Source organism: Polyodon spathula, chromosome 1 (genome assembly GCF_017654505.1).
Source record: "Polyodon spathula isolate WHYD16114869_AA chromosome 1, ASM1765450v1, whole genome shotgun sequence".
Lineage (NCBI taxonomy): Eukaryota > Metazoa > Chordata > Actinopteri > Acipenseriformes > Polyodontidae > Polyodon > Polyodon spathula.
In genome coordinates, this window is record NC_054534.1 from 32,600,995 (window position 1) to 32,618,582 (window position 17,588).

The 17,588-nt window shown below is 37.0% G+C and overlaps 1 protein-coding gene across 3 annotated transcripts in view; it reads right to left on the reverse strand.

Moving 5' to 3' along the window:
- Positions 1-13,414, reverse strand: part of LOC121317437 (anthrax toxin receptor 2-like) — a 74,442-nt gene extending 61,028 nt beyond the window's left edge. Inside the window, exons 1-9 of one of the 3 annotated variants that reach the window (XM_041253373.1) lie at positions 13,340-13,414; positions 12,891-13,032; positions 8,276-8,347; positions 6,410-6,481; positions 5,977-6,058; positions 5,149-5,256; positions 4,951-5,019; positions 4,187-4,282; positions 1,553-1,633 (exon numbers count right to left, since the gene is read on the reverse strand). In XM_041253373.1, the coding sequence (XP_041109307.1) occupies positions 1,553-1,633; positions 4,187-4,282; positions 4,951-5,019; positions 5,149-5,256; positions 5,977-6,058; positions 6,410-6,481; positions 8,276-8,347; positions 12,891-13,024 (714 nt within the window). In that variant the 5' untranslated portion in view covers positions 13,025-13,032; positions 13,340-13,414. The other 2 variants (XM_041253393.1, XM_041253383.1) reach the window with 2 other exon arrangements.
- Between the last annotated feature and the right edge of the window lie 4,174 nt (positions 13,415-17,588).

Genomic DNA, 17,588 nt, shown 5'->3' on the forward strand with positions numbered 1-17,588 from the left:
ATGGGTAAAAAGGAGACACATGCTTAATATAAGCGTAAGGATACACTGATGTCACAATACGATACTCACGTTGCGATACAATATGTATCACGATACATGTGATGGTCCTGATAGCTGCTTGTATGATGCATAATAAGATCCTTAAATGAAGGACTAGTTTGTAAAAAATACATTTAAATGAGTTGGGGTGAGTATGTGCTTATACCAACTATAAAACATTTGCACTTCATTCAAAAACCTCTTGGGGAACTACAATGAGTGATGCTGTGCTTTTGGTCTAATTGTGCGATACAAACAATGCATACCTCCATTATGATACGATATATCATGTAAATAAAGCATCACAATTCATCACTACTGCTGCTTAATATCAAATAAATATGTTATGGATGCTTAATGACATACAGTACATACAAATTTGTACAGTTCCATGAATTGGTTTGCAAGGACAAACTTTAGGGCTTTGAGCCTAAAAAAACTTTTACTTCAACAAGTCCTCTTTTCCATTAGCGCTACAGACATGTATGTTGTATCTAAGTTTAAATGTGTCTGATAGATAAATAGTTTCTAAATACTTTGGTAGTTCCCTTATACATTTTTCAACACATTTCCTCCTAGTCACTTCCTCTGGTCTTCTTCAGATGATGAACACATACAAAAAATATGTATTTGCCACATATGTGGGTGTCATAGTTTATTCCATGTAAAACCATATGGGTTGCAAATATAAAAGAAAACACATGCTATGACTATTTTAAGTAATAGGCAATGTAAATGTGTGTAAACAGAAAGACCACAAAAAGGAAAGAATGACACTTTAAGGGGAGGTTCACAGACCCTGATGAACACTATCTTGGCCTACCACAGCCAAACTAACACCAGGTAGTGCAAGTTTTCTATTAGTCAAAACAACACTATATAAACTGATATTTTCACACCTGAGTCTAAACATTACACAGTACAATGTTAGGTAAACATACGCAAGAGTATTAAAGAGTACATTTCACTCTATTTCTCACATCTGTTACTAACAGAGTACAATATAGAAAATGAGCCTGAGAATTGTTGTCGTCAGATTTGTATTTCAGTCCTCAAGCTTTAAGTATCTTTTTTAATTTTTTATTTTTTTTTATGGGATTGTATAAGCTGTTGGTAATAGTTCAACGAAACACAAAACACAAAATACTGCTGAATTATATTTTTACAACTTACAAAATGCCTAAAAAAGTTTATTCAAATATTTATTTTATGAATTTTAAATATATAAAGACTGAAAATGAGACAACTATACTGCATGATTCACAGGGTATTGCAGGACCCAAAAAGAAATGCATGCCATTGTGCTAGCCAACTGGACCAAAGCTAAAGACACAAATGGATTCAATCCAAAATTATGTTGGCCACAAAATCATACCAAAGCTGTAACACACAGTTTTCTGGCAACAACAAAGTGAATTATCTACACAGTTAAAAAGTAATAAATGCTCACTTGAAACCAGCTATCAAAGTATTACATTCAGCAACATATTATTTAATATAATTATGAACTTACTGAATTAATTATGCCTTTAAGAGCATGAAATCCATCGTTGACTGGGAAGACTTGGTCTTTGGTGTCAGCAATCTCTGCAAGCTGTTAAATAATAATAATAATAATAATAATAATAATAATAATAATAATAATAATAATAATAATAATAATAATAATAATAATAATAATAATAATAATAATAATTATAACAGTTTTACATGGCCAGAATAAGAACCACTTCATTGTCAAAGGTGATTTGGTAAGACGGTAACAAATGAGGATTCTGATTAAACTTTGTAAAGGTGCCTGATGCTAACAGTTTAGTTACATTTATATCCATTTTGATACGAAGAACATGGTTAATAATACATGTATTAGTCTTCTAAGGGGGGATTGTGTGTGTGTGTGTGTGTGTGTGTGTGTGTGTGTGTGTGTGTGTGTACACACACACACACACACATATATATATATACACACACACACACACAATGCAGTGCACTTATTTAACAAAAAATAACAAAAGCCCAAATTTTACACCCTCAATTAAATAAATAAAACATTATATAAATATGCATTTACAAAGATACACCCTCAATTACGCATATGGAGGCAGTTTGCATCCGTCTGCTATCACACAGAGCATTTGTTATGTGCTGCTTCTCATTACTCACACTTGTTTTTCTACCAATTTTGTGAACTGTTTGCTTGGCATGTCAAAAAATACGGAGGTCTAATCAGCACTTCTGATCTGTCCAAGCTGGTACTGTTTGTTATGAACTGAGCTTAATAAAACGCTGAGATTGTAAAAGCTTTTCTTAAAACTCCTCAGGAAGCGAATGACGCTTCTTTGAAAATGGCTGCCTGTACGTAATGGATGATTCGAGATCAGACAGTCATGTCTTTGTTTGTCTTTTGTTGGCAGTCAGTCACGTTGCTGCTTATGCACTCGGGTAGTCACGCCTTTTGTTGCCAATGTAATACATGCATCACTATACTATACTCAAATTTACGAGGCAGAACATTTTTGAGAAGAAAAAAATTGTTTAAAAATTCAAAGGAATATGGTGTGTATGTTAATTGATATTAAAATAATTATACCTCAGATAATTATTGGATGCAAGATGATCACATTATTTTCTGACATCTATTATATTGAAATTATACATATAGACTATCAAAATCAATTTGGATTGAACAGCTACTGACAGCTAGAAATAGGGACTCAAACTAGATGTTTTAATACACATTATTTGGCTACTGAAGAAAGATCCAAGTGAAAACATTCATAGGGAAGGAAGTGGTTACCCAACTCAGTTTCGCAATATATGAAATAAAAAGGAACTTAGCAGGATTTATGGTACAACAAAAGTCTGATCATAGAAACCATGTTAACCCTAAACCAGAGGCTTTTATGAGTATATGCCAAGCTAATGTGATAACATGTGTGTAAGAAGTTAACTTTTCCTATGAATTCAAAAATAAATGAATAAAGCTGCATGGCTCTAAATTGACAACAGAAAGGAAAAGGCCAGTATAGCCTTCAGTTCAATACATTTGTAGAGGCACCAAGGCCAGTAAGCTTGAGTCAAGGCCAAAGTATAGGATGTTGTGTAATTTTGCTTACGATTAATGTATAAAGCTAATTATTGGCCACACAAAGAAACAACACAGCTTAACTTAATAATAACAATTTATTTATTCAGAAAATGCTGGTGTTTTTTTTTTTTTTTTTTTTTTTTTTTTTTTTTTATGGTCAACTGGCAGCTTTGATTCGAGCCTGTGCTGAAGCCAGATGCTGGCTTTTATCGCTCATCCACAAGACTATTTTTGTTCAATTTTAATTAGTACCCACGAAAATCTGCAGTAAAATTTCCTGAAATCTGCAACAATGACTTGTCAATTAAAAATCTATGAAAAATAACGTTAATGAGTAGTAATAAATCAAAACAATAATATTTCTCCTTTAAATTAAGCTTTATGTAATGCATCACTCAGCCAGTGCAAAATAGGAGGGACATAAAGTTGGTTGCCTATTGCCGATTGGTTTTTCATATACAGACATTTCAGTGTACAAGGAGAGACGAACCAGTTTCAGATTTGCAGATTCATTTTTAATTTAAAGGGTTGCCAATTGCTTTTTCAGAGGTTTCACAGTTAACATGGAGAAAATAGATCAGACCTGTTTAAGTAGTTCTATCCATCTAAGGAAAGTGGCTAATCACACTATACATAGAGAAAATATAGAAAATCAGTTATATGTGGTTTTAGCCACTCTAGGAAAGTGACAAATCATACTATAAATAGGAAAATACATGAAACGGCTTTAGAATCTACAAATGAAAAACAATTGACAAATCGACAGCAATCCTTTAAATGAAAAAGGAATCAGCAAACCTTAAAATTATTCTTCTCTCCTTGTACATTGAAATGTCTGTAAACGAAAAAGCAATCGTCAACCAATTTTACGTCCCTCAAAATCAGTCCTATACGTAGTCTTTAGAAGCTACAAATTTGATGGAAAAAGGTATTACTTTTTTTTTTTAAAAGTGCAGTTTGAAAAAATAAAAAATAAACTGCTTATTTACAAGTTTTACACACCTTTAAGTTGACATTTAAAATCAGTGTTTCACCTAGCACAATAATCACATTAAGCACCTTTATTTTGAATTCCTCAGTGCTGCCTGTGTCTCTTCTGAACACTAGTTTAACTTCTCCAGAACCTCCCATGAGGCAGCCATGCAGAATGTCGACCTGAACAAAACTGCTCATTATAGTACAACAGTGGTGTTTGCAGTTACTGGGATGCATATAACTTTTTTAACCATATTCTTGAAAATATGAACCTAGTGTTTTTTTGTTTGTTTTTTTATCATACACTGTCCCTTCATTGTTAAGATACAATGCAAACGATCTCCACCCCAATTTTAGATTGCAATCCAAGGCTTTATAGGAATCATCGCCATGGCCAAAGAGACTGAGATTTTAAAGAAAATAAATCCTCGAAATTGACCGATTTTCAGAGGTGATTCAATCTTTGTCTTGCAGAAGAAAATTCTTACTGCAAGGTCATGTGATCTTGTTTAGCCAATCTTGGCGCTTAATGTATCCAAGCCATTTTATAATTGCACTTATTTGCATATATAATGAATTGCATCATGAATTGCCGCACAGCCAGCGTTAATTTCGAGCCCTGAAGCTGTTAAATCAACATCAATCTTTTTTTTCAGCAGTAAAATTAAATCTTTTTCTTATTTTTGTTTTTAGGTATACCACTACATTACATCAAAAATGGTGAAAAGTCACAGCAGACAACTCTTTACTTTCTCTAACTGTATTTAAAAGCTAAAACATATTTTACAACGTTAAAGTCAGATGGTTTTCCTCTGTGCTACATTAAATGTTCTCCCAAAACCTCTTACCTGCTCTTCAACAAAATCTTTAACTCCTACGCAGTACACTCTTGCACCCAAAGTTCTTGCTTTTTTTGCCTGCAATTAAACAATATAAAATACAAGAATCTTATTATTATTATTATTATTATTATTATTATTATTATTATTAGTTTCATAAACCCTTTTAAAAAATGTTTAACTGCACATAGAGAAGATTCATCTTACTTCTTCTTTTGCATATGGAAGCAGCAAATCCACCAGCACCCCATCTGTAAGGGCAATAATAATACTGGATGTCTTCAAACCCCCTTCCTTTTCTATTTGTATCCGTGCCTATAAAATATCAATAAAAACAAATAAACATCAAACATTTATATTACATTAAACGATATAGTACTGCAGATTCTTTTGATGTACTGTGCAGCAGGAAGGGGAAGCAGCCTAACCTAACGACGACAAATGAAAATGACTTAATTGGATTTTATTTCCCGTATAAATTAATTTGACCTAAAGAAGTGCAGTGTGTCTAATGTGGAGCTTAGCTGCACATACAGTATGTTGAGTAAATTGCTGTTGATAAAGCCCTGGAACCAAAAATGTACTGAACACAGCATCCGTATCACAATTAACACAATGGAATGGTGCAGTGGTACATGGTGGGACACTGACCTGGCAATGCTGTGCTGTAATGGTTTACCAGTGTGTACTCGTTCATACCATTGTGATACTATCATTAATGTTTATCAAAAACAATCCATAAAGACCATTCTGTAGCTGTCTTGTGCTACCATTGCCCTTAGAACAGAACCACTGCGTTACTAATGTAGTGCCACTGCATTGGCAAAGGGCAGAACGCAAAAAAACTACTGTATACAATTCGGGTAACATTACATTGTAGGGATTTTTTTTTTTTTTTTAATATATAAAGAAATATAATCATAAACCAATAAATATATATTGTGCATCATAGAAAAAAGTCCAAGCAGATGTGTATATTTATTTGTAAAAGCAATTTTCAACATTTCACATTTCCTGGATTGTATGTTTGCGTACCTGTTTGATCCCTTCGTGCATATATGTTTCACCTGCTGGGATCACTTTGCTCAATTCCTCAAGCCCTTTGTTAATTTCATCTCTGAAAACCAACGATCGGAACAGTCATCAAACAATCAGGTCTGCCAGTTAAAAAGGTAAAGCTGAAAATTGCAGGCGTTAGCCTGGAAACAGATAAGAAATTAGCCAATGAAATCTATACAAAAAATACTGCTTTTAAGGTACAACTCCCATGAATACAAACAGATTACAGCATTTCCCTTGCTTAATACAACCTGATACATTTTAATAAATCATAATGAAGTATTTCATAATAACTATATACACAACTATATTCCTTTAATGAGTTAGAAAGACTGTAACGATAATCATGTAGCATTAAAAATAAATGACCCATTAAATTGTTGCGCATTGGCTAGAACAAGGAACAGACCTGTTTCCAGTCAGAGGCATCATGGTTTCAGCTTTAGATGAAAACACTATAAAGGACAACCTCATCCTTGGGCTGAAACAAAAGTTTGGGTCAAAAGTTTTATTTTTTGTTAAATAAGTACACTGCATTGTGTGTGTGTGTGTGTGTGTACACACACACACACACACACACACACACACACACACACATAATCCCCCCTTAGAAGACTAATACATGTATTATTAACCATGTTCTTCGTATCAAAATGGATATAAATGTAACTAAACTGTTAGCATCAGGCACCTTTACAAAGTTTAATCAGAATCCTCATTTGTTACCGTCTTACCAAATCACCTTTGACAATGAAGTGGTTCTTATTCTGGCCATGTAAAACTGTTATAATTATTATTATTATTATTATTATTATTATTATTATTATTATTATTTATTATTATTATTAAATAACCAATAAGAAAGGTGTGCACAGTCCAAAAGTAATTCCATGACAGGTTTTTACATTCACTCTACCCAGGGCTTAATTTGTAAATAAAGATAAAGATCTGATCATTAACATTTCTGTTTACAGATCTAATGCACTGGTATTGACGTAGCTTCCACATATGCTTCAATTTCACATCTGTTCGTGGATCTGGGTTTCGTGCCTTGTTACTGGTGTTGGTAGCTGCACGCCTACCTTTGTCTAGCCATGTTTAATTAACATAATCTTCAGGTCTGAACAATAACAGTGGTGGCTCGACTAATCTGATGAACAGCAGTGACGAAGATGTTGTTGTTAGGAGCGCAGAGTAATTTTCTTACTCATAGATGTTGCAACCTAAAATATGTCATTTCAGCACACTTTTGTCATTCAATTTTTGGAACAGGAAAGCCTTTTTTATTGTACATGTTATGTATATAGAGTTCTTTCTTGCGACAATTGTGTTTGTTTGTTTGTTTGTTTGTTTGTTTGTTATGTTTTATTTAACAAATGGTTCATCATTTGTAAACTGTATAATTCTCGCCGTGAGTTAAAAATATACCGGATCTGGGATGTGATGCAATTTGGCATAAATGAACACCTGATTCTACCCAACCCAAACCTTTGCTAAGAGACGCTAAAAGTGGTGCCAGCGCCACAAAACTCTTTGTTAGTTTATTACCCAAACCAAACAGAATTAAAAAAAAAAAAAAATTCTTGTGATTCGGTACAGCTTTGCAATTAATAACAATTTAAAAAAATGAATTTGCTTGTAAGGTTACGCTACTAATTGAAGCATCAGAAAAGAACAAGCAAAGCAATATCATAATGATAAGGAATTACAGAAATACTGAAATGATATCTCATGTTACAGCATTCTTAATCCTCTCTACTGGAACACCAGCTGTTCAAATGGTAACATTTTACCCTTAACACATTTTTCTTTAGACCTTACAAACTCGTTTTCCCTTTGCTACCAAAGGTTTTTTTTTTCTGCAAGTATTCTGCTCTCTCTCTCTGGCCTTAACGATGCTGGGCAAGGCAACATAAGGATATGTACTGCTAATTTTCTCCCACAAGACACATGGCACACTTTCCTTTCCTCCTCCACACTTAGCTCACAATTCTATCAGATGTTCTAAGTTCTGTAGTCTGAAGCTAGTCCTTGATTTAGTTTTATTATAACTGCTACAGTTTGTAAGCATAAAAATACAATCCCCTTGCTCTATACAGCGCCTGCAATGTAAATGGTTGCAATAACAGCTCAACCCACAGTGCCGCCCACTCCCACATGGCCCATTTGCTATTTTCTTCTGCAGATCAGTTTATTGCAAAAAAGTCAGAGCTATATACGCCAAAACATGTAATAGTGACATTCCATAAAATGCTTGTTAGGTCGACAACTTTACCTTACAAATCTTTGAGTGAGTTGCTCTACAAATCCATAGATTTCACCCCAGTTTTCTGCTACACTGCCAGATCTGAGGAAACATTAAAAAATAAACTTTCATTATTATACAATTAGTACATTTCAAAAGCAGATCCAATTTCAGTACAATTTTGAGTAACTTTGCAAAATGTTTATGATTTGTTTAATGATACTTAATGTGTCACATTATTTATATTGCTAGTTACCAACATATATCCCAAAAACCCTAACCAACCAAGTGCCAGTATTGTAAAAAGACAGCTTTTGTGATTGTGATGGGGTGCCAGCCCGCCTCTATAATTTGTGTTAGTTTTTACTGTTTTCATTATAATTTTCATGATAATTCTTGTGGGTTTTGGATAGGCAGGGAGGGGGTTAAATTCCTCCCTGCAAATACATGTGAGAATGTGGCTGGGGCCTTAATGGGCTAATTGTTAATTATTGATTCATTGGGGTCCAGCCACAGACTATAAATGCCAGGAAGAATTCTCTGTCTAGGTGGAGTGGCTTGGATTGAAGAGACACAGAGTGAGTGTTGCCTGAAAAAAATATATACAAATACTTGTTTAATTTGATTTATTTTGTTCTAATGTTTTTGAAACCTTTGTTTTGTGTTTGTACATTTTATCTGGCCCTCGTGCCTTTTTATTTCTGTGTTTTGGTTAATTAAAGTATTTTGTTTCACTGCGTTTTTCCTGACGCTGGGTCTTCCCTCTGTGGCTATCCTACTACAGTGATCTACACCTCAAAAAAACACTTGTGCATAGTAATTGACATTTTTTTAAGAGGTTGCTAATATATTGGATATAGCATTTATGGGTCACCATGAATTTAATAATATGTAGAACAAGAGGATCATAGCACTGGAATACAGCTTTGTACCACATTTGAAGCCTTAAAGTGCTTGGTCTCTATCATCTGAAAACCATAAAGTTGCATCACTACAATATAGCAGCTACATTAGATCTGAGGTCAAAGTGAAGAAGTATGTTTACATGCAGGCTGATTATCAAGTTTTATTCAGAATAAAAGTCCTTTAACTGTGAGATTCCTACAGTTATATGTATGTAATGTGTTTATTTTCAGCAATTGCGTGCTCAGTAGTTGTACAATATGTCAATATATTGCAATAAGGAATGAAGAATAGCTTGAAGCAGGTTAGTGATTCAAACAGTAACTCTCTTTATTGGCAGCACAACAACAATATGCAGATTCTCATACACTCCCACTATATCCCACCCCGTATTGCATGCAAGGTGCTCTATAAAGAGCCTACATTTCCCTACTAATCAGTGGCTGTTCTGCAAGCGCCTGGCGTATGGTTGGGTGGCGTCCTCTATAATATTGGGTGGTTGGCCAAGCATCAATAGCGCGGGGGTGCAGCTGGTGGACTCCTATATGGCTGTGCGGCAAGCCAGTAAGAACAGTGGAAGCTGAATGCCTCAGTCCCTCTGGTGGGAAGTGGAGGCAATAGCAAGCTGGGCGGTGAGGGTCCGATTGAACCGTTCCATCAGCCCATCACTCTGGGGGTGTAGTTGTCTTGCGCAAGTGTTATGAATCCCTAGGCATTGGCAACATGACCAAAAAGACCCATGACTCAAAGATGAGTCTATGGTCAGAGTGTAGCTCCTGGGGAACCCCAAACCAGCAGAAAAAGCCCTCCAGCAACATCTCTGCTACAGTCTCAACTTCTAGGTCTGGTAGCACATAGGCCTCTGGCCACTTTGCACCATAGTCCATGGCTACTAGAACATATAAGTTCCCCCAAAAACAGCGAGGGAGAGGCCCCGGATATCAACCCCCATCTGCTCCATGGGCCCCCAGCTGGAAATTGTTGCAGCAGGGTGTGTGTGACCGGCCCAGGAGTCCTTTCTGTGCCGTACTCTCAGTGCCTGCAAAAGTCATCCACATCCCAGCTGCAGTGCCCTCAATAAAATGCTTGTTGGAGTTGCCTGAGTGTCTTTGTGACTCCAAAATATGCAAACCAAGAGTGCCGTGGTTAGCTTGGAGTATTGCCGCTTGCAGGGAGCTCAGTACCACCATCTGCCACCGTACCTCCCGATCAGCCGCCTCTCACCACCACCTCTGCAGGACTTCATCTCTAATAACCAGGCTGCCCCACTGCAACCACAGCTTGTGCAGAGGACTCCCTTGATAAGGACCGGAACGTGACAGAAGTCCCTCATCGTCATTCTCCCCTCGACCTCGGCTGGGCTCGGCAGACTGGTGCAGGGTGCATTTGTGCTGTCAGCTGGTTCTGGGAGAGTTAGGCCCCACTCCCCAGGCTGTGCTGTTGGGCTCCTACTGGCTGTGGTGGCTGGGTGTGCGTAGTTTAGCTGGGGTTCTTGGATCAGGCCTGTGGTAGGGAGGTGGCTGTCGGGCACTGCGACCTGGTCTCTGGAACTAGAGCGCTGGTGGCCACTAATTGTCACTGCCCTGGCAATGACCATGACTTCTTGGAGCCAGGGCAGTGCAGACATGCTGTTGTCAGTCTCAGTCTTGCTCTAGCAGGGCTGAGCCTGGCAAATTTCCTGCTGTCTTGCCTGTACTGCCCAATCACTCACTGGCCTACATGCTGTCCCTCACAGTCACTAGCTCCAACGCCTCCTGCAGCCAGGCGGACCTGAGTGTGCAGTTTCCAGGGCTTCCAGGAACTGATCCCTAGTGAGCTCCTCCTGGACTTCCAGCGGCGTTTGGGTATACATTTTCTTCGTTAGCACGTCGAGGGCCACCACTAACTCATGAAGGGATTCGCCTGGCTTCCTGGTCGTGCTATGGAGTTCCTTTCACAGTAGCCTGACTTGTTGGCTAACAAAACGACTCTGCAGCACCCTGGTACAGTTGGCATAGTCCAGCTGCTGTTCAGGGGTGAGTGTTGAGATGCAGGGCAGTGTGTCTTCAATAAGGCAGCTTGTTTGCATGGAGGGCCTTCTCATTCCGTGGCATGGAGGGGGTGGAGGGGGGGGGGTGGTGTGTGTGACTGCAGGATGAGCTCAAACTGGGCTGACTGGCATACCAGTCCATATTCCCATTGCATTTCAGGGGCTTGCTGGTGGTTCTCTCACTGCTGCCCTATCCAACGGCCTCCTCTGTTGTCGCCTGCTGGCTGCTTGAGCCCTGCCACTTTCTGACGACTTTCTTTGCTGCTCTCACGCCAGCTTCACTCTCGCCTCCAGCTTGTCAAACTGCTCCCGCAGCCAGTCTTTGAAGGTGCCTTCTCTCGAAGATGACCTCCACCAGGACAGTGGTGGCGTGTCCGCTCCACCTGCACCTTCCGCTGGTTCTCTCTTCCCGCTCCAGAATTTTTGCTCCATCCCATTCTAACACCAGTGTAACAAAGAATGAAGAATGCAGAGCTTAAAGCAGGTCAGCGATTCAAACAACAGTTCTCTCTTTACTGGCAGCACAACAGCAATATGTAGATTTGCATGCATTATATCCCACCCCGAACAGCATGCAAGCTGTCCTTTAAATAACCCACATCTGCACACATTGTTACAACTCCCCTTCCTGTGCTAAGGAAAGGCCAACTCCTTTGCAAAGTTCCACCCATATACTCCTATGGGGGAGCGAATCTCTGCAAGTCCAGGTGTTCACTCATGTGTATTGAGACGGGACGAAATGTCCATGCACTGTCCAGCACAGTTGTGCACGGGTCAGGGTCTTGCAAAGTTCAGGGTGCGCCCTGACAGCTTCGCAACACAGAGAGGTTATAAAGGTTTGTCTGCGCTCGCCATTGCAATATTATTACGAGTTTCTGATTCTGATTCTGAACTCTTGCCTTGTATCAATCACACAGGGGAATAATTTGTAAAAAGAGGATAATTGTTTGTTAATTAATTTAATATTTGATAATTGGATGCAGTTTTGAACAAAATTTCAACCAATCACAAACAATTATACTCATTTGACAGTTATTCACAAATTTGACATAATTGTACCTATACGTTATTGCCTATGCTAAACATATACAACAGGTTTCCTCTACCGAGTACTACAGCGCATCAGTGAATATAAATGAGTGCTTATCTGACAGCAAAACCTGTATGTGAAACAAAACAAGTATGAATACTGAGGCCAGGGGTCTAACAAACAATGTTATTATGTATCAGCAGCTAAACTTTAGTATCTATCTGGACACAGAAAAGATTTGACTGTTGTATTTGTCCAAACAAGTTTAATAAAATAAAAAGTTATGTCACAGGCATAAGTCAGACAATATAAAAACGTTCTGTTCTGCGCCTCACTTTTTGTGCCTCTACCTCACCAGACTGCACTGGTAGCATTCCTTCAACCTGGCTCTTTCGCTGTCAAACCATTTTCAGTAATAACATATTGATTACCTAATTGAATTGAGCCCGCGGGCTGGTCTAACTGTCTGACAAGAGGAAGAACATTTAAAAACAAATCAAAACAAAAAAAAGCCTTTTTACGTTTCAAAGAAACTGCCCTGTAATTGCGTAAGCGTGAAACAAATCTTTCAAACTATAATTATTACTTTCTTGTCAAAACTAGAAAAATAATGCAAGCATGCCCATGTACTGAGTCACAACTAAGTATTGTGTATGCAAACGCATTTCTGACAGGATACTTACTTGTCCAACACAAAATAAAGATCAAATGCTCCATGACAAGAGGCTTCTTCTGCTTTACCAGAAGGGGGTCCCGTTAGTAAAGTCAGCAGCAAAACGAGCTGGGCGACAGCAGTACAGACTGTACAGTATTTCATCTCCGGTCCTTGTTTTCAAAAAAAAAAAAAAAAAAAAAAAAAAAAAGGTAATGCTCTGCAGTACCACAGAAAATAGAATCGGACACCAGTTATATATATAAAAAAAAACACAGAAAAGCTAAAATGCGTGTAACTGTTAAATTAATACGTGGATTAAATTAAGAAAGACTGCGCACAACCCCAAGCAACGTGTCAAAGTTAGAAAAGTGATTGTCTCACGAGAAGAGGAAATCTTTCACAGACTGACGTCAGCAATTTCTTCATGTCCTTTGTTAGTACAGCACTAGAGCTGAAGCAACATAAATACTTTTTTACCTCACAGGCACCGTTTCTGTATGTACTGTATTGCAACCCCTTATACAGAACTGTTACACCCAGCCTTCCATGTAAACTGGTGCACAATACGTGTTTGTTTTTAAATGAGCATGCGCCAGGGGCAATACAAATAACCCTGTCTGTAGTTCTCGTGAATGCTTCCAGTAAAATTCTTAATGCAATGAGTCCTGTGCGGCAGCGGGAAGCTTTTACTATAAGAGTACTGATGGGTTTGTAGACTGTATCTGTATTCTGTCAGGAGTCTTACACCCTTACAGAAATGTCCTATAGGATCCTATAGTGGTACTATAGGACATTATGGGACTAAAAAGGTTTTTAGAAAATTCCTAAAGGGTTCTTTTAAAAAAAATACTCAAAAGGGCCTCCCTACAGTAGTACTATAGGACACTCTATATGACTGAAAAGGTTTTAAGGAAATCCTATAAGATATTTTATAGGAGTTGACCAATTTACTATAGGACTTTCTATAGGCTATTTCTGTAAGGTAATGTTTTTACAAAGGGCATAACCCGTTCAACAAAAAAATAAAAAGAAAAGAAAAGGTATTTTGCTACAGGGGTCTTGTAAATAACTCTAAAACGATCACCCTTTCCTAATGGGGCTGATGAAGAAATCTGTGACTAAATAAATAAAAATATTAAAAAAAACACTGCAAATAAAAATTTAAAAAATTATTGCTCATGGTTTAAACTTGCAGACTTAATCAAATGCTGAGGTGACCAGGACAGTCAGACTAGTCCCCTCTTGTCAAAATCATTAACCAGATTGGCTTTCAGTATTGGTATTAAGAATGCTTGTAAATTGCATTCTAAGACAGCAAGGTGGATAAACCAGGAATAAATGAATAACATATGTTGAATGCGTGGCTGACTGAGTCTATGTGGAGTATACAATCGAATATTTGGCCTCAAACAACATATAGGAAGCACAGATGTTCATTCGGGCCATATGTGTGTCCAAGTGAAAACAACATGCTGGAACTCCAAAGCAATTTAAAAAATAAATCATTGTCAACTAATGTTATTAACAAGGTTTTAAATAGCTTGAGGTGAGACAAAATATACATATAACAAGAAAAAAAAACACTGCCTGGAGGCTAGAACAGATATGGGTCTTAGGCAACAACAAGATATTCTGGGAAACCCAGTGCAGTGAACATCACAATGACAAAGGCATTTCAAAACACTTGAGACTTACCACATCTCTCAAATTTTTTTGGTTGGAAAATAGTACATGGTCAGTGCTGCAAATAATTGCACCAGTATTAATCATAATGTCTGACGGGGGGAAAAAAAAAGTGTTAGTCAGTTTGGTTTCCAGTTAATAAAGAACTAACACATTGAGGCACTGGTTATTCTGTGATTCTCACAGTCAAGTTTGATTGGGGTATGCCGTTATTTTACAATGCTGCCACTGCCACAGTGTCAAAGTTTCGTACCTCAGAAATCATTTAGGTCACCTGCTTTTTTAAAGTGTCTGTTGCATACAGGCAGTACACTTTCAGTTACTGTCTCAAAGTTTATTACATAGCTGTATTCTATGATTCTCTCAATAAAGTTATATTACATGTGGTGGCCAGTAGAAGCTAAACATTCCATGCGATATAGTTTTAACCTGTGAACAGATCTTTTTCATGTATAAATGCCATTTTATGTTTAAAACTCTGATATGACACTCCTTTTAGACAATACCCTCAGGGATGGGTTGTCCCATTTTGAGTTTTTGTTATGGTTGGAATGTATTTGTTTTTCTTGAAGTAGTGTGTTATTACCACTCGTTGAGCCATTAATTTCATTGACAATCAGCATGTGGTGATCATGCATTATTCAGTGTGGATAGAGTAGAATTGTTAGCAGGGATTCTAATTATTTTTTGCACTTCAATAAAGAAGAATCAGACGTGTCTGTGATTAGGTTGTCAAATTGAACCCAGCACCTTAATTTAGAAAAAAAAAAGAATATTAATAAATAGTACAAACTAAGTACATTGTACTCACATTATGAGTCGCATTAAGTTATTTTTTGACTCACTGCTGACTTGATTTTTTAATTTTATTTATTTATTTATTTTTAAATGTGTTATTTCAGTTTGAGTTGACAGTTGCAATGTACTTTAAACTTTGTCAAGAAATCAAGGGGAAAGACTCTGAAATAACTCTGAGCTAAGAAAAACACATTAAAGCCAGGTTTCTATTATGCTACTTTAGAAAAAAAAAAAAAAAAGCTGTAGACAAATATCAATTATTTTCAAGAATGTTCACTTTTTAAGCCAACCTTGGGCCATAAAAAAGCCCTTCCTCTTGGCTGTAGGGTTACGGTTGGGGGTCACTATTTATTAATAATTATTAGTAATTTAATAATTTAACCTACCCGCCCCCGGGGGGGAGGGGTTATTGATCATTTTAATTAATGGTAAAATAATTGGGCACACTACATTAAATAAAAAAAAAAATAGACATCAATAAAATATAAGGGAACTATGAATAATATCATTTATAACTAATACAATAATGTACAGTATACACCATTTTTTAACATATAAAACTTTTTTTTTCTTAAATTTAATATTAAAAAAAAAAAAAAAGTGCTGCTTTAACTTCGGTTATGGATTCTGACCACTGTGGTAAGGTTAAACTCCACAACCACACATGCAGATATTTCTGGCTTGCTGGCACAGTGGTTAAGACGTTTGCAGTCTTTCGGTTTGCGGTCAGCCTTCACCCTGTTGCATTGGTGCAGTGACTTGGCGAGGTTAAGAGGAATCGGCAGTGCTGTGTGATGCACTGCTCCTATGTTTTTTGACCCCTGCTGGTGAGATGAGGTTAAAAGCTCAACTACATATACTCCTGGTTGTATGGAGTTTTTAGACACTCGCTTGCTGTATGTTTGCAGAATCTAGGAAATTAACTACCGATTTAAAAATCCAGATCTCCTCTAAATTTCCTGAAATAAATTAAACAGGTACTTAATGAGGAATGGTTTGCTCCCAGAACAATTTAAACCCTTTGAAGGCCAATTGAATCAATGCCTGCCTGCCTGCCCTTTGTAGGCTTACACCCTACTGACATCTATTTTCACTTCAGTCTTTGTATGAACACATTATGCAGCAAGAAACCTAATATAGGGGTCATGCAGCAGAAAATGTGGCTCCAGCATAGTTCATTGTGGCAGTTTAAACAGTTGCACATCTAACACTGAATACTTCAATTGGCACATTTCCTTGATTTTACTATCACATTCAAATATTAGATTATGCAGCAATGCAGATCTGATAAGTATAAGAAAATTAGTTTGTGCATGAATATATTAAAACACACTTTATAAAAAAAAGGGTACAGTGTTGAATACAGAGTGTGATACACATATGTATTTCTCAAAGCTGAATCTTTTGTGATTTCAGTACTAAATAATTGTGGTACTTTTAATTTAAAAAAAAAAAAAGTTCCTTCTTTAAAAATGTGTGTTTCATTCACAGTCTTTATTTGATTAGAATGCCAGTTTTAGAAAACCAGTAGATTGGGAATAGGAAGCAATTCCCCTGTTTGTCTTACTCTGTTAAGTAATGAAAATAATTCAAAGTGACAGTAATAGCAACAGAGCTTTTTCTGGAGCACTGAGGTGGGAAATCATTTATACACAAATCCTTGACAAAATGGAAATTATTTGCAACAAACAACCTCAAAATCAAGTGGAAAATTAAGAAATTAAGAAATAAATAATTTAACATACAATGACTTTAAAGTTAATAAATAAACGTGATCGGTGTAAACTTTTTTTTTTGTCTAACATTTTTGACATAGCTGTGAAGAAATCACCTGAATATCTTGTACCGTTTGGTCATGTGTTTAATAAAGATAACTGTATAGCATCTTTAAATGGTTAATTTGGCATACAGTTCTTAAGATGATTGTACAAGCACAAGCTAAAAGATGTCAAAAAACTGACCTAGAAAATACGAGTACAATAAGATCTGCTTTGCAGAATTATGGACATGTATTTTGAGCTAAAGCTGCCAATAATTAAGTATGTGTAACAGTTTGACTGTTTCTTACTCTGGTATAAAGGTGGATGATAAAATAAATGTGGACCAATTGTGTCTGTGTTTAGTATTTTGTGTCCGTGTTTAGTATCTGTGTTTGGCACAAGGCAACCCCGGCTCAATGGAGGAAGCTGGTAGTCAATGAGGTGCAAAAGCAGGAGGTGTATAAAGGGGATTTCCCAGGCCAAGC